General features: G+C 42.0%; 1 protein-coding gene across 1 annotated transcript; it reads right to left on the bottom strand.

The window, feature by feature from the left end:
• Positions 1 to 1,801: 1,801 nt before the first annotated feature.
• On the bottom strand, positions 1,802 to 2,716 carry LOC130202267 (olfactory receptor 6N2-like). The gene has a single exon (XM_056427653.1). It carries the CDS (start codon positions 2,714 to 2,716, stop codon positions 1,802 to 1,804), a length of 915 nt encoding a protein of 304 aa, XP_056283628.1.
• Between the last annotated feature and the right edge of the window lie 23,574 nt (positions 2,717 to 26,290).

The raw sequence follows: 26,290 nt of genomic DNA, 5'->3' as shown, positions 1-26,290 counted from the left end.
AACTCGACAGTCAATGGGTCGGTCCCTGCAGAGTGTTGGAGAGGGTGGGAGAGGTCGTTTACAGGCTACAGCTACCTCCTAAGGGAAGGAGAGTGGTGCTTCATAGGGACCGACTCGCCCCGTACAGAGGGGTTGCTTCGCCACTGGCATCAGTGGCACGGGGAACCCCTCCTCAGCCTCCCCTCCCTGCTCACTCCCTGGCCAGCTCTCCGGGTTTGACGGCCCCCTCTGACCCCACTGGTCCAGTAGACACAGTCCCACAAGCGGCTCGGCCGCGAAGACAGAGAAGGCCCCCGGGCCGGTTCAGAGACTTTGTGGTTTCTTAGGGGAGGAGAAATAAGTTAAAGTGAGACCGTAGGTTCCAGAAAGGGCAAGAATGCGCCCTGGTCTCACTGGAATTGATGGTAGTCCACCCTGATCTTCTTTAAATAAAATAAAAAAGAAAGAAAGTTATTATTGTTTTATAGTATCAATATCTGTTGTGCATATAGTATCATATGTTATAGTCACACCAACACTCGCAAACAACACACATCTCTCGGGATCTGAAGGCTCAACTGCCATGGAGATGTTTCGGAGCGGGTCAACAAGCCCTCTTCTCATAAATTATCAATATGTTGGATCACATTTAGTTGAGCCAATATCTTACCATCTTAGGTCATATTTAGTTGGGCCAAAAGGCACACATGAACACAAGCACACACACACAAGAAGGTTAAAAGGGTATTGATTGGCACCATAGCAGCAGCATTTCTATGAAGATAAAGTCTATCCGTTTCAATTTCAACAAAATGAGAATCAGAAGTATTTATTGCCGGGTACGTTGAACATACAAGGAATTTCACTCGGCGTAAGATGCATAACATAAACATATAAAAATAAATCAAAACACTAAACATAGTGCAATAATAGATCAATATGGTTATAAAAAAACTGATAACAGTACTTTAGAACAAGTATACGTTTTTAGATAAAAGTGGCAAGAGTATTTTAATAAGATACGAAAAGCTGTGCATATCTTACCGATTGCGGAACTTGCATCAACTTCTGCCACTACACTTCGTAAAAAATTATTATTGATGCAAACCAACGTGCCAGGATCTTCAAAATGGAACTTATGACTTAAAGAAACAAAACAACAAAAACTAATAGACACACACATAATCTTTCTTCCCCTGTTTTGTTGAAGCGCACATGGTCTAAAGTCCAAGCTTGATGTAAAATAAAAAGTTTTCTTCTAAGAAGATATGTGCACATATAACTGCTGTTACTGCTTGAAACATCAATTATCATTTCTACTCAAAATAACATTTGAGTTTGAAGTGTTAGAAAAATGACAATCTGTATGGAATAAAAAAAACAATAAAAACTTGTCTGGAACACAGACATGTACACACTTTCATTGTACTCTGCATTAATACAATTTACATTCTTCAATTTCAATATATAACTTGATCAATACACCAAGAGACAATGATATATATACATATGGATGTCATTACTTGGAAACAGAGTTCAGGTTTTCCTCCTAAATTCACAACAATAACATAAAATACATGTATAGGTAATTCTAAATGCCAGCTGTGATAACTTGATTATGTAGAATGAAATGTTTTTAAATAACTAGCCATCACATTGTTCAAGCTCAAGACACTCTGTCATATCAAACAGAAAAGAGACTCTTTACGGCTTGCCATGGAAATAAGTACATTAAATACCTTTCAAGAATTCACACCTCTTCATGACTAAATCAGAGGAAATGTCTGTACCTTTGTAATCTGTGATACTACATCAAATCATTTTAGGCTGAATAGAACAACTTTTTGAGGTGTTTGGAAATTTCTTTCATTTTGAGCCCATATACGAGTGGATTAAACAAAGGATGATATAAAACTATTTGCAACATCATTATTAAGCGTGCCGTTTTGGAATAATTAGATTCCACTCGAGCGGCACTTACATCATATGTCAGCAGACAAGAAAAACAGATCAGAACCAAAAGGTGCGGTAAACATGTCTCTGCAGCTTTCTTCCTTACTTCTTTACAACTATGAAAGGTTATTATAAGTATTTTTGTGTAAGTAAAAATGATGAAGAGTATAGGAAGAGCTACCAGATCTACTACACAAAAAATTCCAAATATATTGATTACCCTTGATCTTGCACATTGAAGTTCGTAAATGTTGTTGTTACAAAATATTCCTTTTAGTGTAAAGTCACACAGTTTTATTTGAGAATTAATTATTGTTGGAACTGCAACGTGAATGGCAGGCACAAGCCAAGCAAAAAACAGGCACATATTCACAGTGGTTTTTCTCATGATAGTTGAGTATTGTAGAGGTTTACATATGGACACATATCTGTCATAGGCCATGGCCGACAGCAATAAGAATTCTGAACTGCCTATAGTGTAAAATACATAAAATTGGAAGAGACAGGCTGAATAAGGCATGATCTGTTTGTCAGATAAAACGTCCAACAGAAGCTTTGGATACATAGCAGTGCTGTAAATAATAGAGTTCAGTAACAAAGCTGCAATAAAAATGTACATAGGCTCATGGAGGTTTTTGTGTCTCCAGATAAGGTACACAATAGTACAATTACTGCATATAATTAGAATATATAATGTGAATATAACAACAAAATAAAGATATCTGTATTTGCTAACTTCTACATACCCATCAAGAGTAATATATGTTCCATTTACCTCATCCATAATGACAGCCGATATGTATAACCAGAATAAATGAATTAAACTTTGAGAAGAACTTTCACTTCAATGATAATATGACCATCAAACCTGTATGGAGAGTCTTATTCATTCACAGGTACCTCACCCTGAAAGGCACTTGGTCTTTGCACTCAACGCTTTTATTAGATTGCTTTACCCACCAAGGATCTCATTAAATTGTTTGACCTCTTTTACATAAGCATTGCAATCTTTTCCACTCCAAGTTGTCAGCTGTTGTAGTCCAAACAACTAAACTTAAAAAAGTAAGCAAATGTATCGGTGCCTTTTGGATAATTTTTCATTTTGGTTTGCTTTTGGAGCATTCTGCTGGCGAGTGTGCAGGTGTTGACTGAAGGGCTGCCGCTGGATGAGCATTGTGCTTTCAAAGGGATATCAGGAACTGTAATGTCCATGGACCTGGACTATACCCTGGATGACCGGACACAGACATTCAGCTGGGACTCTTTTTCCAAATACTGATCCCGGTTATCGGAGATCAATGCACTAAAATACCCCTCTATAGTTCGTTTTTAGCTGGTTGGGATGACATATCAATATACAGAAATTAATCTTAGCGTGATTGATGTTAACTTGACTTACGGCCACTCATGTCACTGGTGAGTGACAAACTAGTCACGTGACTAGCGACTTCCGTGACTAATTTCAACGTGTCGCCACCAACAAACACCAACACCAGTTTCCTGGAAGAAAGTCCTGTGTTTGTTTGACCCTCATGCCCGAAGCAGACTCTCACGGACTTCACGATGTTACATACTCTTGAGGGTGAGCGAGCGGCAGACGGCGGCTGAGCTGAGAGTTTTCCTCCTTCAGTTAGCCTCACACTTTGTGAACAGAGCAAAACCCATAAATGAAGCCAAAAGATACCAGCATAGTTTTCTTCAGTTCATTTGGCTTCAGGGCTGTGAAATAAAACACCCAGATTTTTAAACATTGTCTCCACATTTATGGGCAGCACGGTGGTGTAGTGGCTAGCACTGTCACCTCACAGCAAGAAAGGCCCGGGGTGGGTTCCCAGTCTGGGCAGTCCCTGTGTGGAGAATGTTCTCCCCGAGTCAGCGTGGGTTCTCTCCGGGTTCTCCGGATTCCTCCCACAGTCCAAAGATATGCAGCTCAGGTTAATTGGACTCTAAATTGCCCATAGGTGTGAATGTGAGCGTGAATGGTCTGTCTATATTTGCCATGAGATGGACGGCCTGTCCAAGGTGAACCTGCCTTCGTCCAATGTCAGCTGGGATCGGCTCCAGCGACCCTAAATAGGATGAGTATATATCATCATCATAAGCAGTTTAGATAATGGAATGGGTCTCCACATTTTGACAAATTCCGCATTATATAGTTTTAATATCAAATTCCCTCTATGTTCTAAGAATCGCGGAAAAGATCACAGGATACCGATCTCAATATTCTGGACGGGAGAACAAATAAACTCATTCTAAATTCAAAAGTTTCAACATTACTCTTCATTGTGAGGAAGTGACCAAATGTAATTTTAATAATTCTTTTTTTCTACTGTTGTGGCCATTTCTATGTGAAATGTAAACAATACATTTTGGTGTCTGAAAAAACAAATTTTGTATGGTGCTTTTATCTAGTTATTATCAAGTATGTCTGCTATGGTAACAAAGACACTTTTAAAAACAGTTATTTATGTAATGTTTGTTTGTGGGGGGTGTGTGTGTGTGTGTGTGCGTGCCTCCTCCAATTAGTATGATGCCATCTCAAACACACAGCTTATACTGTAGTGGGCGTCATTAGTGAGCCACCTCCACTGTGGTGAACAACAGGCCAGGCCTCATGAGGCCTGACTCCAGCCAGTCAGCTAATTATGACTCAATAGTCCCAGTGTGCAGACCTTAGGGGACCTCAGGGGACCTCTGTGATCCGAAACAACAGAATGGTGAGGTCAGCGCTTTTGGTGTCATTTTTGTATTTAGTTGATCTTTTGCCAAAAAGTACTATTTTTAACCCAGACCGCAATGTTTCCCTCACCAAGTTGTGTTTGTGACTAAACCAAACCAAATATCCCATTGTACCACTGTTTCTTTCAGGTTTCCCCCGATAAATACATAACAAATAGTGATCTTTACATTTGCTTCCTTTTTTACCTTCTTACCTACAATAAAGGCCCCTTCCTGTTTCCCGCAGAGGTTTGATATTTTGGGGCGAAAAGGTTCAAGAGAACATGGCTCCTTTTTTGCCGGTCATGTTTTCTTACGTCTGCCTGTTTCTGTGGAGTCTCTTACAGGATCAGTGTTAATCCCAGAGGTGACCCAGTGACCATTACTCTGATAACCCCTAACACGCACACACACACACACACACAGTTGATAATGGCTGGTCTCTTGAAGACCCAGATGTTGCCTGATGCTGCTGAGCGTGTGTGTGTGTTTGTGTGTGCGCTAAAAGCAGTAAAGAGATAAGTTGCTAGGAGAGTGTGCTCACCCGTGTGCGCGGATCTGTCTGCGCGCATCCCGGCAGAGCTCCGATGCCGGCGCGCGCATCGCTCTGCAGGGTGGCGGGCGGAGATTTCAGGATGGCGAGCCGCCACCCTGTTATAATGGTAGGGGAAACACTGGATCTGTTGAAGTACTTACAGTGAGTGTAAGAGCGAGTTTCTGATAGAAAGAGGAAGTTACACAATGAAGGAGTGAAGAACACACCGAAGAAACAGATGGAGTGAGTGACAGGAGGAGAGATGGGGAAAGATTACGATTTAAAAAATAATCTGAGGAAGCACAGAGAAGGAGAAGAGAGGGAGAGGGTAGTGGTTGGTGGATTAAGTCGGGTTAGAGAGGATTAATGTCTGTTTTGGTTTGGTAGTAAATCACATCCATGTCAGTCCTCACTGCTGACATGTTACACTGATTCAGTTCAGCTCACAGCTCACTCACTAAACATCACCGGAGGAAGAGGAGGACCAAGAGGTGGTGAGTTGGTCTTATTCCATATCTTTGACTGGATGTGCTTGAGCGTCGAGGACTGAGCTCTCTGACCAATAGTTCTACTTCCTGTTAGACTGTTACAAATTGATATCTATAAACAATATTAGATTAGATTAGATCTTCCTTTATTAGCCCCTCAGTGGGGAAATTGCAGGATTAAAGCAGCAGGTGCACAGTAGTGAGCAGTAATTTAAAAAAAATGTATGGCAAACCATCTAATAATTGCAGAAAGCAAAAGGACAAAAGTTGACATGGATAATTTAAAACATTAGCAAATTAAGCCAAAGGAAGAGATAAAGTGAGAACATATTATTGTGTGACTGACATATTTTTCATTCAACCCGATCTTTGTCTTTTTGGACGTAGCAGCTTGTGAACACTGTCTCTCCTTGTGACACTGAGATGGTCTAAAAATGGATTTAGCTCTATTCTAAAACTCCATGAACATTTTATCTGTAAAGGGCCTAAATATACTCTTAAGCCAAAGAGAATAAGGGACATGTAACCTAACTCCACAGGAAAGCTGAAACCTAAAACATTGCTGCTGTGGATTACAGTAAGAGTGAGCGGGGGGGGGGGGGGGGATTGAGACAGAGGTCAGGAGGTCGATGGCAGGGAAAGAGAAAGAAACAGCGAGGTGGGTGTTAAATGAGCCTCTGGCAGTGATGTCTGATTTTCTTCCAACCTCACCAAGCAGCTGCAGGGCTGGAAATCCCAACGCTCGGCCGGTTGAATTGTGTCAGACATGAAGAGCCGGGCTGCCACTCTCCGAAGCCTTTCGCTTGATGTTTGTCTTCTTTCTCGCCCGATGTAGCGGCTCGGAGTGTGAAAACACACATTCACATGTGATGCGACGTGTGGCAACTTGTTTAAGAGAAATGTTTTCATCTCTTTCATTTAGCATTTAAATTGATGCTGTTTAAATGTGAAATAAAGCTCCCCACAAAGAGCAAAATGCATGTAATCAAATGTTTTTCTCGCACTGTTAAATACCATTTTATGTCTCATAATTCACCGACTCAGGAGAAACACAGGATTAATGACAACAATCATTTTGAGTTATGCAGCACAGAGTGTCAAATATACATTACACCAATACATGAGTTTTATCTTGATGGACTGTCTACGCACCAAGATCTTAATGAAAAGACTGAATGAAGAAGTTTTAACCCCATTTTCCAGATACGCATTACTGTACAGTTTGAATACAGCTTTAAGAAGAATCTGGTCGATTAAATAACAATGTATGTGTTGGATGTGTTTGGAATGTGTAGTAAAATGTAGAAACAAAACTGAGCTTTTCACGCATGTCCCTGCAGGGTTTTGGGTGTAAGGTTGTTCAGGGGGGTATAAACACTGGACTTTCTCAGCATGCCGGCATGTTTCCACAGGTTTATATCTCTGAACCAACAGGCTCTCCAGGTGTCCAAACACAGGGCTCAAGTGTACCTGCCTAAAGGAACCAATGGGTTCAGCTGTGCCCGAAGACCTCTTAGATATGAGGAGAGAGGTGTACTTTCCGCTTAGTTTTCTTTAAATGTTATCACATTACAGAGTCGGTGCAAAACCACTGTGAATGTTTGAAATGGGATTTATTTATTTATTTAAATTAATTAGGTGCAAACTGTCGCACATAAATCACAGTTTACCATCACATGTATCAAACTAGAATGGGCACTCGGTAGAGCGCATACCTTCGCATATCACAAGATTGGGTATTGAATGATGAACATTTTGGCATTAGTTGCATGCCAATTGGATAAAATGGGCATGCGCTATGGTAAAAAGAAGATTTTGACCTTTTCATGACCTTGACCTTTGACCCGATCGATCCCAAAATCGAATCAAATGGTCCCCGGATAATAACCAATCATCCCACCAAATTTCATGCGATTCGGTGTAATACTTTTTTAGGGTTTAACCCTTTTATACGAGTAACACGCATACAAATAAATAAATTAATTAATAAATACACGGCGATCAAAACATAACCTTCCGCATTTTCAATGCGAAGGTAATAATGGCGTTTCTGATAATAACACTGAGACACGAAGGGACAGAGAAATAAAGGGAGGGAAAGCCAGCCACAGGTCCAAGAAGTGTATTTGATAAGGCCTCTCTCACCAGTACCAGTGTACTTCATCAGATCTGGTCCTCCCCCCCATCAAAGCAGCTACGAACACTTTTATCTTCAGAATGAAGAACAAACCAGTTATAAACCGGTTGAGAGTTCAAAGGAGCCAGAAGGAGCCACTGATCTGATCAAACTGGGAAGCATCAAAAACAAGTATATTGGGAGGCTGTTCCTCTGTTGGCTGCTGAGACATCCAATCCCCCAAAATCTTTTCTCTTCAATAACAAAGTGACAAATCTTATTCCACAAAACAAACAAAAAGCCAGTGTCTTGGCAACGGGCTCTCCAAACCGACTAAGAAAATATCCAAAATGACCAGTGTGGAGGCCGGTCGAGATGACGTGTCAACCGACCACATGTGCGTGTGAAAGTATTTATATCTTCTCGCGGAGGCCACACACGAAGGCCATCGTCGAGGGGAGGGAGAGGCAAAGAACAGGGCGCAAAGAACGTGGCGGGAAAAAGATGTATGAAGAAGAAGGAAAAAGAGAGTTTTAAGAGACAAGTTTTAATCCCACGGGGAAGGTTTACAGATGGATTAACGCAGCCTCCCCAATGCAGACGGCTTCCTGCGTGAGCAGACGTCCCTCATCGGCGCCAGGAGACCCGTGTTGCTCGAGCAGCAAACGACCCTCTGATTGATTCTCCCGCTTCGCCCTCAGGACAAACCTTTAGCCGCCTCCTTGTGTGGGGGAGTCGGGCGATCAACCGCTTTGACCCAGACAAATATCCGAGCGACTACATTGCAACCTGTGCATTTATGGTCCCCAGAGGATGAATCGTAAAGACTCGGCCCCGCCACCGCTGTCAGTCATCCGTCGTGTTTTATTGTGACTATAAAGGACACCGCGGTCTCGAGGGGACGCACAGTTTAAACATGAGATTAACTTTCAGGCCTTTGGTCTTCTTTCTTCTATTGGAGTGCTTTGAGGAACAGGAATCTATATGGAAGAATTTAGGAAAAGTGTCATTCTAACGTACTTTCAGCGCCTTTACGCCACGATTGCCGCGTTATTTTTCCTCTGCTAAGTCGGGCTCTCTTATTGTTGTGGATTCTGTGATTGTTGTCAGCGCTCGGGTTTCCCCAAATGCCTTCGACTCATTCAGCTCCACATCCACTCGCCTCGCAGCACGGAGGCAGGTAGCTGCAGCTCGGAGGAGGAGGAGGGGAAGGAGGAAGAAGAGGAGGAAGAGGAGGGGGGGTTGGCTGAAGGGTGATGAACACAGTAGGAATCCCCCCTCTTTTATCCCTAATAGAAACCCGGGTGATTCTGTCCCGTATTAGCACAACAATACCTCCTTCTTACTGTAGGCTGTCTCTGTTGTTCTCCATCCTTCCATTAACTCCTCTTTGTTTTGATTTAATGAGACCGGGAGGCTTCAGTGCCAATGAAGACTGGAGTTGTGTCTCGTGGGAGTAACTTCGCAGAGTGAATTCAGTTGAGAGAGCGAGACTGAAGACGCTCTAATGAAACCTGAGAGCACCGCCAGCGGCGTAGTGACGAGAGCTGGTCAACAGAACAATAAACAACAAATGTTTTGACTGTTGATGTTTCGTTTGAGTCATTTTCCAAGAGAAAATGTCCAAGAAATCTTTGGTTGAAACTAAAATGTAAGTTAACTTAACCCTCCTGTTACCTTCAGGTCAATTTGAACCCATTCAATGTTTAACCCTCCTGTTACCTTTATATTTACTGACATATTTTACCCGTGGGGTCAATTTGACCCCAGCAATTAAAACCTCCAGAAAATTATTAGAATTAATATTGTTTCCCAAGTTTAAGTGTGAGGTACTTTATGTTTATTTGTTGACTACCTAAATAGCCCTTTAAATATATAAAAAAGTTGATATTTCTTATATGTTTGACACAGGGAAAAACAGCCTGGGGTCAAATTGACCCCAAAGAACACCGACATTAAACATTGAATGGGGTCAAATTGACCCTAAGGTAACAGGAGGGTTAAAAAACAATAACCTTATAAAGACTTCATTCGTGGCCTCTAATGAATGAATTTTGATGGGCAGTTTTCACTATTTTGTCCAACATATTTATGAATTGATTGATTTTAGAATTTAAGAAAAATCATTTTGTCGATTGCAGCCGGAGGAGTAACTCTGTCCTGTGAGGTGGGAGCGGTTGTGAGATGAATGTGAACGAGAAAGGAAATAAGAAAATGTATTTTTGTAATTCTTTTCCAAAAAATATTATTGTAATTATCTTCAGTAGAACTTGATATGCTGGGCATGCCTGAGCATCAACAACCACCAAAAGTGAACTGACTCATAAACTCTTCTGTAACTCAACTGCTCCACAGCTTGACAACAGACAGTCACTGCATGTCAATCACAGCATGCGCTTCATGTTTCCAATTTGAGCGGCACGGTGAATTTAAAAACACTTAAATTTGGTCTTCTTTCTCTTGAAAGAGAGTTTTTACTTGTTTCACCTCAACTGAGCGTGAAGCTGTATGTCGTTCATCGCTGAGGAACAGACGACAGCTCCAGTGTGAAATGATGCATCCTGGTCCTCTGATCCGTTGATCTGTGGTCGTTGTTAGGCGGTGACGTACTGAGGTCCTCGGCTTACTTCATGTTGTTCATGATGTACATCATCAGTACACGACTCATCAGCTTGTGCGTTTGATCTTCGGCCAAGCTGGACTGAGGATTCCCCCTCTCTCTCTCTCTCTCTCTCTGTCTCTCTCTCTCTCAACCCAAACACGCTGGTCTCTCCTGATCGAATCAATCGCAGCCTCAGACGTGGTTGCTATGCAATGAAGTCTGGTCATCCAACAGCGCGGTAATCCAACAGGAGATGCCGTTTTTAAGGGCTGGTTTCTTTCTGTGTGTGTGTGTGTGTGTGTGTGTGTGCATGCATACAGTATGAATGCATGTTGCAAATTTGCATGTCAAATGTACGTTCAATAGGAATTGCTCAGCACAGTGAAGGAGAGCTATGTGTGTGTGTGTGTGTGTGTGTGTGGGGGGGGGGGGCGTGGGGTTTGTGTGTATGTTTTGTTTACCTGCATCACAGCAGCAGAGGCTCATTTTGTATTCCGAGCATAAATCCTAATGTGGAGGCCCCGGAGTCTTTTTAGAGGAGCATGAATCTGAATGCATGGCCGTTTACTTTACTGGTTTGGCAGCGCAGGATTTCAAAGAGCTGCCGGTATTTCACATATTTGTCCAGAATTCAAGAACAATTTATTGTCATTTTGCAACACAGGGACAAAAGAAAACAGCTGTGGCCCGTTTTCTCCACGAGAGACACATGACAAACAATCAGCAACACAACAACTCTCTGGGCAATATGGCCGACATGCTAACACGTCAACATCAGGGAAACACTGTCCGCCACATCGATTTGACGAAGTTCGAGCAACAAGCATCAGTGATGGAGTCCACTGCATTGTCATACTCTGTTGTAGTTCCTACTTCTGTTCATCATCACTCCAGTTTTCAAAATGGATAATAAATAAATAAGCTGATGGAAATGTCACTCTTGCCTGTCTTCAAAACTTGAGAGCCCTGATATGATATATGATGCTATATACAGTGAACTTCTGCATCTGACTGACTCGTGTGACAGAGATGGAAGGTTATTCTACTGAGAGAAGATTCAAAGGCAACGACGATATTTTTGACATTTTGTTTTCTATGAAATGTACGAAGCACATTCCTACTCACCATAGGATGAACCTTGAAGCCTGAAATATTTGTAGCCCCTCCCTCGAGACATGCTTTACATCTTTTAAGATGGCAAAATCCTCAGAACCAAATATCAGTGCTAATTTAATTACTTTAGTCGTATTTCTAAATGGTAAATAGTTGGTTGGAGATTTTTTTTCTTTTTTTTCTTTTGAGAGATGAGTCATAATTGATTGAGGAGAGTGAACACATGGTTAAATCTGATGATCCTCCGGGCCGATGGCTCCTAATGTTCCCCGTAACCAGAGACCAGCAGTGAAACCCCCCCATGGTATTGATTTTCAATAGAAATTTGCTGCATTATGAGGAATGGCCCTGAAAAATGAAGAAAGTGATGTCATTAGTTTTTACGAGGCAGTTGACCACGTCAATGGGATCGTTTACATCCCATTAACTTTCTATAACTGGAAAGACTATTTGTGTTGCCACATAATACTTAAACACGCACACGTTTTCTATGATGGTCACGTCGACCCGCCGAGGGACCTTTTGGTGAATGTTAAATTTACTTAAGAATGAAGTGAATTAATATGAATTGTCTCTGACAAATGTGTAAAAAAAAAAGGTACACATTGGTGACGTATAGGAGGATGTAGGTAGTAATAGTTTTAATGTGCACTTACAACTCCACTGGTAGCCCGAACAAAGAAAACTACTGGGAACAACAGATAACTCACCATCTCATCGTTAACTCTTTACTAGAAGCACTGGACTGACACTGCACCTACAAAAACATCTATTTGATTAAAAAAGCATTAAAGAATTTCTTAAATATATTAAAGTAAACCAATGATATAACAAACAACCCAATAACATTAATGTACATTTACAAAAAGACGCAGACACAAATAGAACCACACACTGTCGCAAACAGAGATATGCTTTTTAGAGCAGGACATTATTAGATTAACATATTAATGTTATTATTGTTGGATACAGATATATTTAAATCTATTTCTCCCCTCATTCATTCCTATTTCTTAATTTACTCGTTCATTTAACAATTTTTTTCTTTCTATGTTTAGTCCCTTTCGTTTGTTTCTATTTTTACTATATATACATATTATTATACTTATTATATTATCTAAATATCATAGATGACTCCAAAATGTTAATGCACAAACCCCGACTCCACACAGCTGCTTCCCTCCAGCGATTATTCAAAACTCTAGTCCAAGCAGTTCGAAACAGTGTAGGTTTATACATCATAACTGGGTGTATGATATTTAGTTTGATTACGTAAACAGTGTAATGACTGTTCTTCCCAGTAGAACCAGCAGGTTTCAGGACCAGCGCTGGTGGAGCTCGCAGCAGGAGGGCGGACATTCCAGTCCCAAGATCCAGTTACCAACCGGGATGATCTGCTGACCTCTGCCATCTGGAGAGCTCACTGCCGGGGTCGGGCTGACGGAGGCTATACGGCATCATATCGGGGTTATCGATTAAATATACCAATTATGTGTAGTATAATAAACATATCTGTATTATATCTATTAATGAAGTCCTTACATTTCATTATTTTTTACCACCATTTACTGATACGTTCGGTATCAATGTTTGCTTGTTTCCGTTTAGCGACTTTATTTAACTTTAGTACAAAAGGCTGCAACATTTAGTGAAACTTTAGTTATCAAGCTCCTCTTTTATGGAACCAGCTTCCAATTTCAGTCCGGGAGGCAGACACAGTCACCTCGTTTAATCAGGTTGTACCTATCTCCTTTTTTCTCTCCTTAAGGATGAATTTTCATCTCTCAATCACGTTACTAACTCTGCTTTCTCGCCACTGTCCTGTTGAGTCCCCACCGCCATCTGCCTGATGGATCGATGAACTACTCTGTCATATTCATTGAATGTATTTATCTGTCCTTACATCTATTGCATCTGTCCATCCTAGAGAGGATCCTCCTCTGTTGCTCTCCAGGTTTCTTCGAAGGGTTATTTGGAGTTTCCTGGTCCGATGTGAGGTTTTGGGGCAGGGATGTCTATGTGTACAGATTGTAATTGTAATTTGTTATACAAATAAACTGAATTGAATTGAATTGAAACCACATTTTCTCTCCTCGTTTCCTGTGATCCCCGAAAACAGGAATCAGCAATTAAGAGTCCCACAATAAAGTTGAACATGCTATAAAGTGCAGAGGAAGTATTCCAGACGAGATGTGTCCGTCTCATCAGCTCCTGCTTGATTAGACACAGCTGCAGAACTTCACTTTTACAACATTAGGTTTTCCATCACTGAGTGTTTTGTTTTGTGAGTAACAAGCATGTATAAGACGTCGATACATATAAAAGTGTGTTTATTGTCATGTCGTATATTTAGTATTTTTAATCAACTTGTTAGGACAGAAAAAAGGAATACTGCTAAACTTCATTTTAATTAGTTTTAAAAGAATCCCTGACACTGAAGATCACGTCTTTATTTTTCAAGGTTAAATAACAATTGCTCTGTAGTTCAATCCAATTAAATTACATTTGTTGCACAGCCCAAAATCACACATTTCCCTCTAAAGGGCTTTACAATCGACCTTCACATCGAAAAAAGACTGGAAAAAGAGTTGTGAATGTAGACTGGATTTAAATGAATGAATAAATTATAACATGTCACTGTCATAGAAAAAGAAGAAAAACCTAAACAAAGTTTCTCAGGACATCAAACAGGTTTCTACTCTTTGCAAGTTCATAATTGTGGCACATAAAAGTGTTGGTGGCATGTGGCTGTAATCGTTTAAACGTGGACAGCAGTAATCTGAAACGTACGGGATCAAAGTTCACAAACACTGACCGTGTTTACATGCATTTGAATAACTGGCTTAGTCGGACTGAAATAGAATTATCCGTTTCATGTAAACACCTTTGTCCGACTATGTGCGGTCCGACTACGATCCGATTAACACCCCTGGATAACTCGATCCGATCCGGTTGATAATTCGACTATCGCGGCATGTAACGGTGAATTGGATTAGGAACTGGACTTTGCGTCTTTGCGCATGCTTGAGATCCCGCCGCCCTCCTCCCTCCCTCCTCCCATGTCGTGACCCGAAGTCGAAAGAGACGATAAGTTGTCACTGCCGGGAGCCTGGCCGGCAGAAAACAAACAAACAACGCCAATAGCGCCATTTGCATTCGCTGTACTCCTATTAACATCATGCAAGAATAGTCGAGGGATGTAGCTTCGCCTTGCTCTCTGTTCGCCATCTTTCTCGAAATGTTGATGTTGTTGTTGTTGGTTGTTGTTGGTGGTGGTGAAGAGGTCAAGCGGAGATGGCTGTATCACCACGAGTTGTAATGAAAACAGCGCCACCTATCGTATGGGATATGACATGCTTTCGGCCAAAGATTCGAATTACTCACTGCCATGTATATTGGGATAACAGCAGATCCCCCAAAAGAGAGCATAGTCCGACTAAAGCAAGATTCAAATTATACCATCGTGTAAACGCACTGAGTGATGTGGTCCTTTATTTTCTGGGGCAAACTCTGAAGATGTGTATTTGTGCAGCTTTCCAGCTGTGAAGGTCACTCATCCGTGAACACATCAATGACGGCTGCGTGCTTCAACTGTGGAGGACACCGTGCAACAAGAGAAGCGTTGCACACATGCTCCGTCGTGTGTGTTTGACATCTCGTTTGCTCTTGTGTCGTATTTATGCACCAAGTTATTTTTACCACCGCAAAAAAATAAAATATAAAGAGCATATAATAATGATTCATCTCTTTCCTCTTTGTTTGACCTTTGGCAGTGGAGGTCAAGTGCCTGTCAATGTGACCTGTTTTAGAGCCACAGGCCGACCAATCACAATTATCCGTGTCAGCAGCTGCCCGCTGGTTGCCATGCAGAGCATGTCTGTACTTCGGTGTCACTCCCCGGCAATGACAAGAAGCAAAACGTTTGCACTGTAAGAGAAAACAAGACTGTAATCAGGAGTTGTGCAGTATCTATTTTTTTAATGAGTTAAAGTGGCTGTTATTGATATTTTTATAATGACACAATAAAATGACAGCGTGAAAGGTTTCTCTGGTAGGGATGGACCTTCAGAGAAGGATCTGTTCCCCTTTAACACGAGGTTCAGCTCACTGTTTACCGGCTCTGCCTTCAACGGCTCTGGTTTCCTCCCACTAGAGTCAAAGCTGTAAAAAGCATCCTTACATCACCTGCTGAGCAGCAAACAGCAGACAGACGCAGTTGGAGACCAGCTTGTAAGAAAGAAATATTTCCCTCAGGAGTTGGTGGACCCAAACACGGAGCTCAAAGCCTGAGCAGGTGGAGGTAGATAAAGATAGTGTTTGCTCCGCTCTACTGTTTGCTCATTTTGTATCGGACGATTTAAAATCAAGTCACAGAAACAAGCGGCGCTTTCACGTCGGGTGCAGCTTGTGAAAAAGCCGCTGATGGAGCCGCTTGATGCCACTTCCCGACTCCGGCCCCGAACTAACGATCCGATTGACACAAATGGACCCGATCCGGACTTGAATGTAAACATCGATGCTCTGATTGTTTGTCGATGCCGCAGAGAATATGACAGCCGAAGCTGTTTCTATTTTCTTTGAAGATACCGTTGGTGTGTCGTGAGTCTCGGGGGTTTAGCGGAGAGGTTAAATGTGGCGTGCTGTGGAAGACTAAGTCGTGTTGACATGAAGACAATCCGTTCAGCAGCTGACCCGCGGGGCGACGAGGCTTTGGCGCAGGTCGTCTGGGTTTTTCAGATTTTCATTTAATCACTCAACACAGAGACAACATCACCTGACCTCGGCCTCATCAGGCAACATTGAGGGACGCATGGAATGGAGCATTTATTAAACTAATTTATACTTTTCCACCAGTAAATTAAACAATGTCAGCCCAAGTCTGAGATGCCACGCAGCAGTAAGAGTATTATCTTCCGCACTGCTCCGTTCTTGTGTCTGCGGGTTAAAGAGAGCGGGTTGAAAAATACAAGATCAGAGACTTCATTTAAAGGGAGTTCACTTTAAATGAGCATGTGAGGCTGCATGTGTGGTCCTATTCAGATAAGTCACCGCTCATATCGCTGTTTTTCTTTTGACACATGCCTCCTTCATGGCTGGTTGTGATCATTTCTGTTTATGTGACTGGCCAATGTCAACAAGCAGGTCTCCCGCTCCACCGACAGTCTGCTGAGCTCGCTCCCTGCTTCTAAGAACCACCAACAAACAAGAAGATTCAGCCTTCATAGTAATTATATACTCAAGGTTTAGAGTATTTGACTTCAGTGTGGGAGTCTCAGCTCTTATTATGCCTTTTTATAAACTTTCTACCTGCATTCATTCCTTTTTTTAAAATACACACACCCAGTCTGAGGTCACTTAATATGAAGCTTTCCTGCATAAACTTGAAACCCGCCTCCCAAAACCTCCTTTGTGGTCACAAAAGCCTTCTTACTCCTCTTTGCTTTGCTGAAAGTATCCTTGTGAAAGATAATCTAAGATTAACAAGAGCCTCCTATCACACAGCGGTAACCACAAAGTAGAGTTACTTAGTCGTATTACTTTTGTTAAACAATTTAATTTCCTCTCTTCGTCTCTTAGCATGATCACAGATGCTCTTGGTGAAGAAAAGTGATCCCAGAACTGACCACTAACGGAATCCTTTTCATCTTTTTGAATCTCAAATAATCCAGTAATTTCTTCATTTGATCCTTTTTTTTGTGCCTCTCATTAGTAGATGGATGTCATTTTGCATATTCTTTCTTCGATAATCTATAAATCCAATTTGTCTGGAAGCTGCTTTTCTCGGTCTTTGATGTTGACTTGTGAACCCGACCACCCTGTGTGGATGAAGAGATTTTCAGGGGTGGGTCTTTCACATTCAGCGAGCTGTATATTCAGGATCACTCACGCATAGTCTAAACCTGAGAGGGATTCAGCTTCAGGGATTTCAAAGAGCTTCTGATCTCCGAGGCAGAGGCGGTTCAGTCAAGGAGGCAAAGAGATGTCGACATCCATCAAGGTCTCTCGTCACCGTTGGCAGGAACGTCTCGAAGCTGATTCGGATTCAGCAGCAGCTTCGTCTCCTTCTCCGAATGTCCCGATTCTGCTGTTTTCTGATTGATCGCACGGCTTGGGTCAAAAACAGTTGCCTTGCTTCTTTTGCACCAAGTAGGAAAATAAATATAGGAAAATAAACGCGTTGTATATGTTCACTTGCTCACAGTTTCGTGGAGCAGATTGATTCGTGTGTGTGTGTGCTTTGAGTATGAAGATGCAGCCAGTGGTTAGCTTAGCTTAGCATAAAGACTGGGGGTAGGGGGAAACCGTTAGCCTGGCCCAACAGCTCACTGAATGACATGTTGAATAAATGACTTATTTTGTCTTTTATTCCTACAAAAAATAAAGCTGGGTTCTACGGGAGGTTAGTGCTGGACTATTTCATGGGTGCTGTGACTTGTCGCCACCATGATGTGGAAATGCATGTTTTTGGGGGTAAAATATGTCAACAACAATTTGATGGATTGCCATGAAAATTGTGTCCAGACACTCATGCTCCTCTAAAGATGAATTGTAATAACGTTGGTTATCATATCGCCATCAACAGGTGAAACTTTAACCCTCCCGTTACCTTAACATTTACTAACATATTTTACCCTCGGGCTCAATTTGACCCCAGCAATTAAAACCTCCAGAAAATTATTTATTAATATTGTTTCCCAAGTTTAAAGTAACATTATGCAACAATTGTACCTTAAAATAACAGCTTGAAAAAAATTGTGCCGCTACAATGACTTTTAATATGGCGATTTGCGCCTTCGCCATTGCCATCGGGGGTCTGTGGGGAAATAACTCCGCTATGTAGGATTCTGGAGCCGCCCGATCCGGGGCGGATGTACTTCGACCTGCTTTCTGGCAGTGATTACGCAATGTCATATAGTGCCAGTCCACGCTCGTAGCTACAGTATAAGGGCGAAGCAAGCGAAGTCTCTTGTGATGAATTACACGCCAATGTAAATTATGAATATGTAGCTTTTTGGTGTTGTCAACAATATTGTATTCGATCACACGTACTCCACATTCAAACATTTAGAAAACAACGTATATCGGTATTTCATCTAAACTAAATGTTGTCATTCTTTTGGTTATGTTAGCATTCATCTCCGATATCACAATGAATAAAACTATGCAGTCATATTTATGTAAAATCTTTGAATATTCTTACCTTATCGGTTGACATCATTTCTTGGTTTCTGACTTCGTCTGGTCATCAATACAAGTGTATGCGAGGCTGCATCTATCGTAACTGGGTATTTACGACACTGAAGTAAACGTTAAATACTGAAGGGGGCGCTCCAAGGGAAAAACTCCATTATGGGGCTCTAAGTGTGAGGTACTTTATGTTTGTTTGTTGACTACCTAAATAGCTCTTTAAATATATAAAAAAGTTGATATTTCTTATATGTTTGACACAGTGAAAAACAGCCTGGGGTCAAATTGACCCCAAAGAACACCGACGTTAAACATTGAATGGGGTCAAATTGACCCTAAAGGTAACAGGAGGGTTAAACTATGTTCATAGCTTATAATATAAATGGTGTGTGTGCAGTGTTAATGCCTAAATCAAACAGGGTCTCACAAACCCACAGCTCACTGGCAGACACAAGTCCCTGTGAGACACAGAGCAGGGACCACAAGCATGGGAACTGTCATCACATCGCCCGTCAACATAGTGTAGCTGTGACCGATGTGTGTGCTCAGTCTGAGGGTGACCTGGTTCCACTGATTGCCTTCACTGGGAGACTCGGGAGCTCCGAACCAAATGTGAATCTCGAGCACGGCTCATATCGAGGCGTCACAATTCGCGAAGCTAATTGGATTATTTCTGTGTTTTGAAGTTCAAAGAGGACGCTGGGCATTCATGACCATAAAGGTGTGAAAAGGAAAATACACGGCAGAGCAGAACACTGTTAACTCTGAAGTATGCGAGAGTTCAGGAGTTCAGAGGGAGTCCACTTGGTTTAAATGGATCTGACAAACATCACACAGACGAGGAGTTCAAGAACCAGCGGGTACAACTGAGAGCGAACCCTGAAGTGATGCAAAGTTCAATTCAATTCAGTTTATTTGTATAGCCCATTTTCACAAATTATAAATTTGTCTCAGAGTGCTTTACAATCTGTACACATAGACATCCCTGTCCCAGAACCTCACATCGGATCTGGAAAAACTCCCAAATAACTCTTCACTGGGAAAAAAATAGGGAAGAAACCTTCAGGAGAGCAACAGAGGAGGAAAGTATATACACTTCTCTACAATAGTTGACTTTTACTCAGAGTTCACTTACCCGACAGTTAATTTGAAATCTGAAACACACTAAACCGACCACAACAGGATAAAGTATCGGATCCGAACAATGAGATGAAAACAGCCGGTGGGTTACACAGCAATGTGTATATATGTCTTACTTGAAGCAACTTTAATTTTTTAAGTTTGTTTATTTTTTGCAGAAACACAGATAACATTACAGTGAAAATACTTGTATGTATATAATGTCAGCATTATGCAATACCTTTCAGAAATGACACATCAAAAGCAACATCCTTCAGTTGGCTTTATTTCCAAAGGCAATTGCAGTATTGCAACGCAACACAAATGTGTAATTGTCCACATGGTCCACGTCACACCTCAGGTCCTCTCTTTCTACACACCTGCATGTCTGGAGAGCTTCGGATCCCGTGGCTGGTGATCATGCACTTTTAATCTTGATGAGGAAAATTCTTCTTCTATGGGTTTGAGGATCAGCTGTGATTGGTGTTGAATACAAAATGTTTTAACGGGGTAGCAGGCTGAAACAAGTTTCAATGCATCTAACCAGAATGCACATAAGGCTATAGTTAAAGCTCATTTATAGATAATTTGTTTTTGAAACTTTAAAAAGGGAAATTTCAAGAAAACATGTCTCAACTAAAAACGTAACGTCCCCTCAACGAGAGTGAATACATGCTGCTTTCATCCTTCTTCTTCTGGCGTATGCCGTGTCCTTAAACCACACGCACATAACTTCAACCAAGAAATCAAAGTGAATACAAATAGAAGTACCCTGCACACGCTTTAACCTGTAGAGCTAGAAGCTACAACAATAGAGTATCATGGACGGCCACTAATTCATATTGAAATATAAATGAATCTAAACAATTCGAAATGCGTTTCTATAGAAGCAGGTCTCTGTGACAAAGTAGATCTGATGTCTTGAGAAATGTATTTAGCCATTGAAGTGCTAACGCAGCTCTGAGGTGCTCTGTGACCTGCTGCCTCCGCACGGCGAGGGAGGAAGACCCGTCTGACCCTGGTTCAGTCGGGTGACCCTGGTTCAGTCGGGTGACCTAGGTTCAGTCGGGTGACCTAGGTTCAGTCGGGTGACCCTGGTTCAGTCGGGTGACCCTGGTTCAGTCGGGTGACCCTGGTTCAGTCGGGTGACCCAGGTTCAGTCGGGTGACTCAGGTTCAGTCGGGTGACCCTGGTTCAGTCGCCTGACCCAGGTTCAGTCAGGTGACCCTGGTTCAGTCGGGTGACCCAGGTTCAGTCGGGTGACCCTGGTTCAGTCGGGTGACCCAGGTTCAGTCAGGTGACCCAGGTTCAGTCGGGGTGGCCGGAGGAATCCTGAAGTTCCTGTAGCCCAGCAGGGTCCGCTCATAACTGGAGGGCTCGGCTGATTTGAATGTTCTGGTTCACCGCTCACGCCTCAACGGCTCTAACTCTGTTTCAAAGTACAAGAGGGAGAGAAGAAAACCAGTCCCTCACTTTCAGAACAGGCTCACTAACGTGGGGCAGTAAGACACAGGTCTCACAAAAGAAACCAAGATAAATGACAGGTTTCATGTGATGTATATCATGTTTGTTGCGTCGCGGTTGGGGCGAGGATTTGTCTGAGCATGCCTCTTTCTGCCAGTAGACAGCTCTTCCACGCGTGGAGCAAGAAGTCAACGTTGATTCATCCGTCACATCATGAAAGGTTCGTCTGTAGTTAATTTAAGCCTAACAATTATTTTGTTGTTGTTTATTGCCTGAACCTAACTAAGTTGTTTCTTATGAAGACAGAAGTTTATGTTGAAAAGACCGTATGCATATGTGACTCGCTGAAATTTACTAAATGCTAAATACTAATACTGAAGCGCACGAAAAATAACCTTTCGTACGATACCGAACCGTTGTGTGGATACGTTGGTCACGCGAACCCTCATGAATCTCCACAGCTATGCAGAATTATTATTTGAGCATATCTTTGCAAGCCAATCAGAAGCCTGAACTTTCTGTATCGTTGTGACAAATGGGCTCGAATGCAAATGCACATACACAGCAGCCCCACATACGACCAGGAGGCTCCACCCCATATTCACGGTCTTTGTGTCTTTGGCCTTCAACTCATTCATCGGTTTGATTGACAGCGTGATCTTCCTCACACGTTGGCTGAGACACGTCTCGACGGCACGGCCCTGTTCGTCGACAGACGTCAGACGTTTTGTGAAATAGCAACAATCACAATAAGACAGGAGTGGTTTAGAATCACAAGTAGGCCTGATTCATTTAAAAATGGACTTCGTCTTTGCCGAGGGAGACAAGGTCAGAGACGGCTTCCCCTCAGAGACGTCAGCTCTCATTTGAGGGTGGGGTGGTGGGGAGTGTGTGTGTGTGTGTGTGTGTGTGTAGACACCCCCTGGCATGAACAAAACACACTGATCTTCGTCCAAACCATCAGTCTGACACATTTCCCTCTCAGCTCTCTTCCTGACCTGAAAATGAAGCCCTGAGTTCACCGACATGTTTGGCCTCGTCGTTGTAATGACGTGAGGAGCAGCGAGCACAGAGTTGGTGAGGCAGTCGGGACGAAGTCGATCTGGATCTGGTCGGAGGCGTCAAGGCAGAAATGACACTTCTTCTTATTAATCATTAAGATTTCCTGTTGTTCAGCTTTTCAATTATTTTTCTTTTGTTCTGTTTTTTTCGTAATCTGGAGTTTTTGAACATATTCTGGACCAGTTTCCACACATAACAGAAGGCCAGCTTGTTTTAACTGTGTATAAATGGATGGTCACTAATGCTGGTGTTATGTAGGATTTTTCTTTGTAAAAGCAGAAAAAATGTAATTCATTCTGCCATTTTGAGTGTTCTGAATTTACACATTTAAAATAGACTATGATGTTCCCTCAACAAGGTTTTTTTTGTGGTTCTTACACTACTTTATGCTCATAATCTGACAATGTTGCTCATTTGACACATGCGAAAATTGCTATTACGACTTTAAATCTGAAAAACACGATGCAAAATGAGTCACAAGGGGCTAAAATATCAACGTACTGTTTATTATTAAGTGTGTCATTCATTTGGAGCCGTGAGTAAATGAACCAGGGAGTGATTTCGGCGAGGCCTTTCCTCTCAGCACTGTGTCAGCACTCTGCAGAAGACAGCTTGGCGATGCTGCACATGTTACACCCATCGTCCGCTATGGTTCTCCCTGGCACAGCAGGAAGATCCGACCCTGGGGACGGACGCATTGGCATGTTATGCTGTTATGTTACGTAGCAACAGAAGGTCTGCATTTATTGGAGCCTTTGTGAGTATGAATGAGGGTTTTGATATTGTAACTCAAGTTGAAAAAGCACAGGTTCTGAACACCGCTTGTTGAAGAGGGCGCAGGATGGCAGACAGCGAGCTGCCTTCATACACTGTGGGGCTATAGGCACGTCCTGATTGGCTGGCGGTGCTTTTGCTAAGTGTCTGTGGGTAAATGTGTGCTTGTGATTGGAGATTATTCCCCCATAGAGTCCAGGAGAGGGCTCCAGACCTTTGCTAGAACTAGGGTTACAACATTTTTTTACTTACGTGTGTTAATGGACTCTGCAAATTGTGGGGACAGGCAAAACAATCATCCCACCAAATTTAATGCATTCAAGAACATTTTGACCTGTTCATGACCTTTGGCCTTGACCTTTGACCCGATCGATCCCAAAATCTAATCAACTGGTCCCCGGATAATAAACAATCATCCCACCAAATTTCATGCGATTCGGTTCAATACTTTTTGAGTTCTGCGAAAGATTTTGACCTGTTCATGACCTTTGACCCGATCGATCCCAAAATCTCATCAACTGGTCCCCGGATAATAAACAATCATCCCACCAAATTTCATGCGATTCGGTTCAATACTTTTTGAGTTTTGCGAATAACACGCATACAAATAAATAAATAAATAAATGCACGGCGATCAAAACATAACCTTCCGGCATTTTCAATGCAAAGGTAATTAGTTAGACATTAGTAATGTCTCATCATGTCAGTGTTGTCAAAATTGGGTGATACAGAACTTTTAAAACCATAGTTTTATGGTGGCCATCAATTAACACGGATTCAATTGGCTCCCTAAAAAAAGGAAAACCATCCATGAAGACAGATTAAAGATGACTTCAAGCCATCACTGGGTTATGATATATGATATTCCTTTATTCGTCCCACAGTGGGGACATCTAAAAAAATAATTTAAAATTAAGGAAATAGTTGGAATTATCACCTCAATGTGTGATTTGTTTTGTCATCTGGAAAAACGTTGCATGCTGATGGTATTTAATGACAGATATAAGTCAATATTTAGCAGTTTCCAAAAGTGTGTTACATAAATGTATTTATTTATTAGTTAGTTACATATATTCATCATTCTATAAATCACAAGACAAGACAGTGCATATCAGTAGAGTCTGAAGAGCCCAACCGCTGCCTTAAATAAGCCCTTAATAAATTTACTGCTCCTATTCAGAGGGAAGATAATAAAATATTTCCTTTCATAATTGACATGGTGAGCAGGCCTGCTTATCCACACAAACATGAGATCCAGGATGATGGAGAGCCACCGATCTAATTCCTAATCCAGGACTAGCCTGCTTCCGTGTCCTGGGACTAGTCCCCTCCGATCAGAGGCCATCTTGGTTTCAAAATAAAATGATGAAACAATCACTGTCAGATGGCAACGCAGGCTTTCATTGCTTTTACCCTCCTAACCCTCAGAAATCAACACCCATCGGCGGCCAAACCATGCGACGCTCTCCTCGAGGGTGTCACGCCTTCACTGACACGCCAGGAATGGTGGTTGCCAGCTGTCGTCTGATGTTTAGATTGGCCTTGGCAGAGGGGGAGGTCATGTGGATGACGGACAAACACATATTCAGGAGGCCGGAGACGCTCACAGTCCCTCGCATGCCCAAAATATTCCTCTCATCCTATAGATAGATTGATGTTTATGTGGAGGTCTAGAGCAGAGCCATAATGGTATTTGATTACCGACCTAAATAACAAGGAGAGTAATTGCAAGAATACTTCGGATGGTTGAAATAGATCCACACAGGGAAGCATAAGCCTTAAAGTTCATGTAAAATGATGCTAAGTTCTGCTGCTAGTGATACATTTCACTTACAAATCTATAGATGTGGACGTGTGCAGATGGACTGTTCATGTCTCCATGCTACGACAAATAGAAACGTGTGGACAAAAATCAGAAGCAAATATTTATCAACAGAAAAAAGACGTCTTTATTCGGTGCAACTGTTCCTGTCTATAAAGTTTGATGAGGTCCATTAAGATAGGGTGACCAGATTTGAGTTTGTGAAAAAGAGAACACTTCGTCGCCGGGGGCGGGGGGGGGGGGGGGGGTAGTATAGCATGCCGCACAAACAACAATGCAACTACTGGAGGAGGCGGCAAGGTGCTCAGTGTTGCCAGATTGGAGATGGTTAAGTATCGTACCAAAGGCTCAAAATTGTCGTATTTGGAGGACAATTATCGTGTATCTGGCAACCCTGAGATCGGTCGACCAATGACTGTTCTGTCTACCGTCAGAGCTCGCGCAAGAAGGTGGAACGTAAAGAAGATACCATTTCCAAAACTTGTAAGGGCGTAATAACTAGTTTGTGAAAGACCCAGAGAAACACAAATATCCGACGAAGCAAAATCCCGGACGTTTATGGAATCCCTGCCGGACGCATTTTTTAGGTCTCAAAAAGAGGACATGTCCGGGGAAAAGAGGACGTCTGGTGACCCTAATTAAGAGATAACTCAACGGGTTGGTGCTCAGTGTTTGTGTGTGGCAAAGACAAGACATACTTAACAACTTGCCCTTGAATGTTAATACAACGTGTGGAAAAATGCAGCTCTCCTGGTTGTTGCGCGTCAGTTCTTTTTCATCAGATAACCCATTAATATCAGTTCATCTTCTGTGGAGCAGAAATATGATGAGGACATTAACTGCGACCTTCCACATTAGATTATGTAATATCCTGTGGAAGAGTGTTTCTTTGTATTGCTGGTGACGATGATGGTATCATCAGGGATTATACCCCGGGGACCATGAACAGGCAATGCAGATTTCTACAAAGGTTTTTTTTTCTTTTTCTCCTACAGCCAGGTGGCTCTAAGGATGACGAGGTCTCTCCGTCGATCCGCCCACCACTTTGGTCTAGACTGAAAACAACTTCCATTATTTATGTTATAAAAATGTATGGTGGCCAGAGGATGAATCTACGCTGATAATGGCTTGACTTTGTTTCAAATGTCACCAGAAGGTCAAATTTCTACCCATCGATTGAATTAAAATGCTACTGCTATAGTTTCGTCATTAATTTTCGTAAATGACCTTGTAACAATTATTCTTACAGCAAGTGCAGGATAGTTATCTTTAAGAGTAACACAATTGAGATTAAACTACATTTACAAAGAATCTTACAAAGATTTGAGACTTTAGCTTGTCAGCTAACGCAAGGCAG

The sequence above is a fragment of the Pseudoliparis swirei genome, chromosome 2 (genome assembly GCF_029220125.1).
Source record: "Pseudoliparis swirei isolate HS2019 ecotype Mariana Trench chromosome 2, NWPU_hadal_v1, whole genome shotgun sequence".
In the NCBI taxonomy this organism is placed as follows: Eukaryota; Metazoa; Chordata; class Actinopteri; order Perciformes; family Liparidae; genus Pseudoliparis; species Pseudoliparis swirei.
Note: the sequence above shows the minus strand (reverse complement) of the source record. Positions and strands in the feature narration are given on the sequence as shown.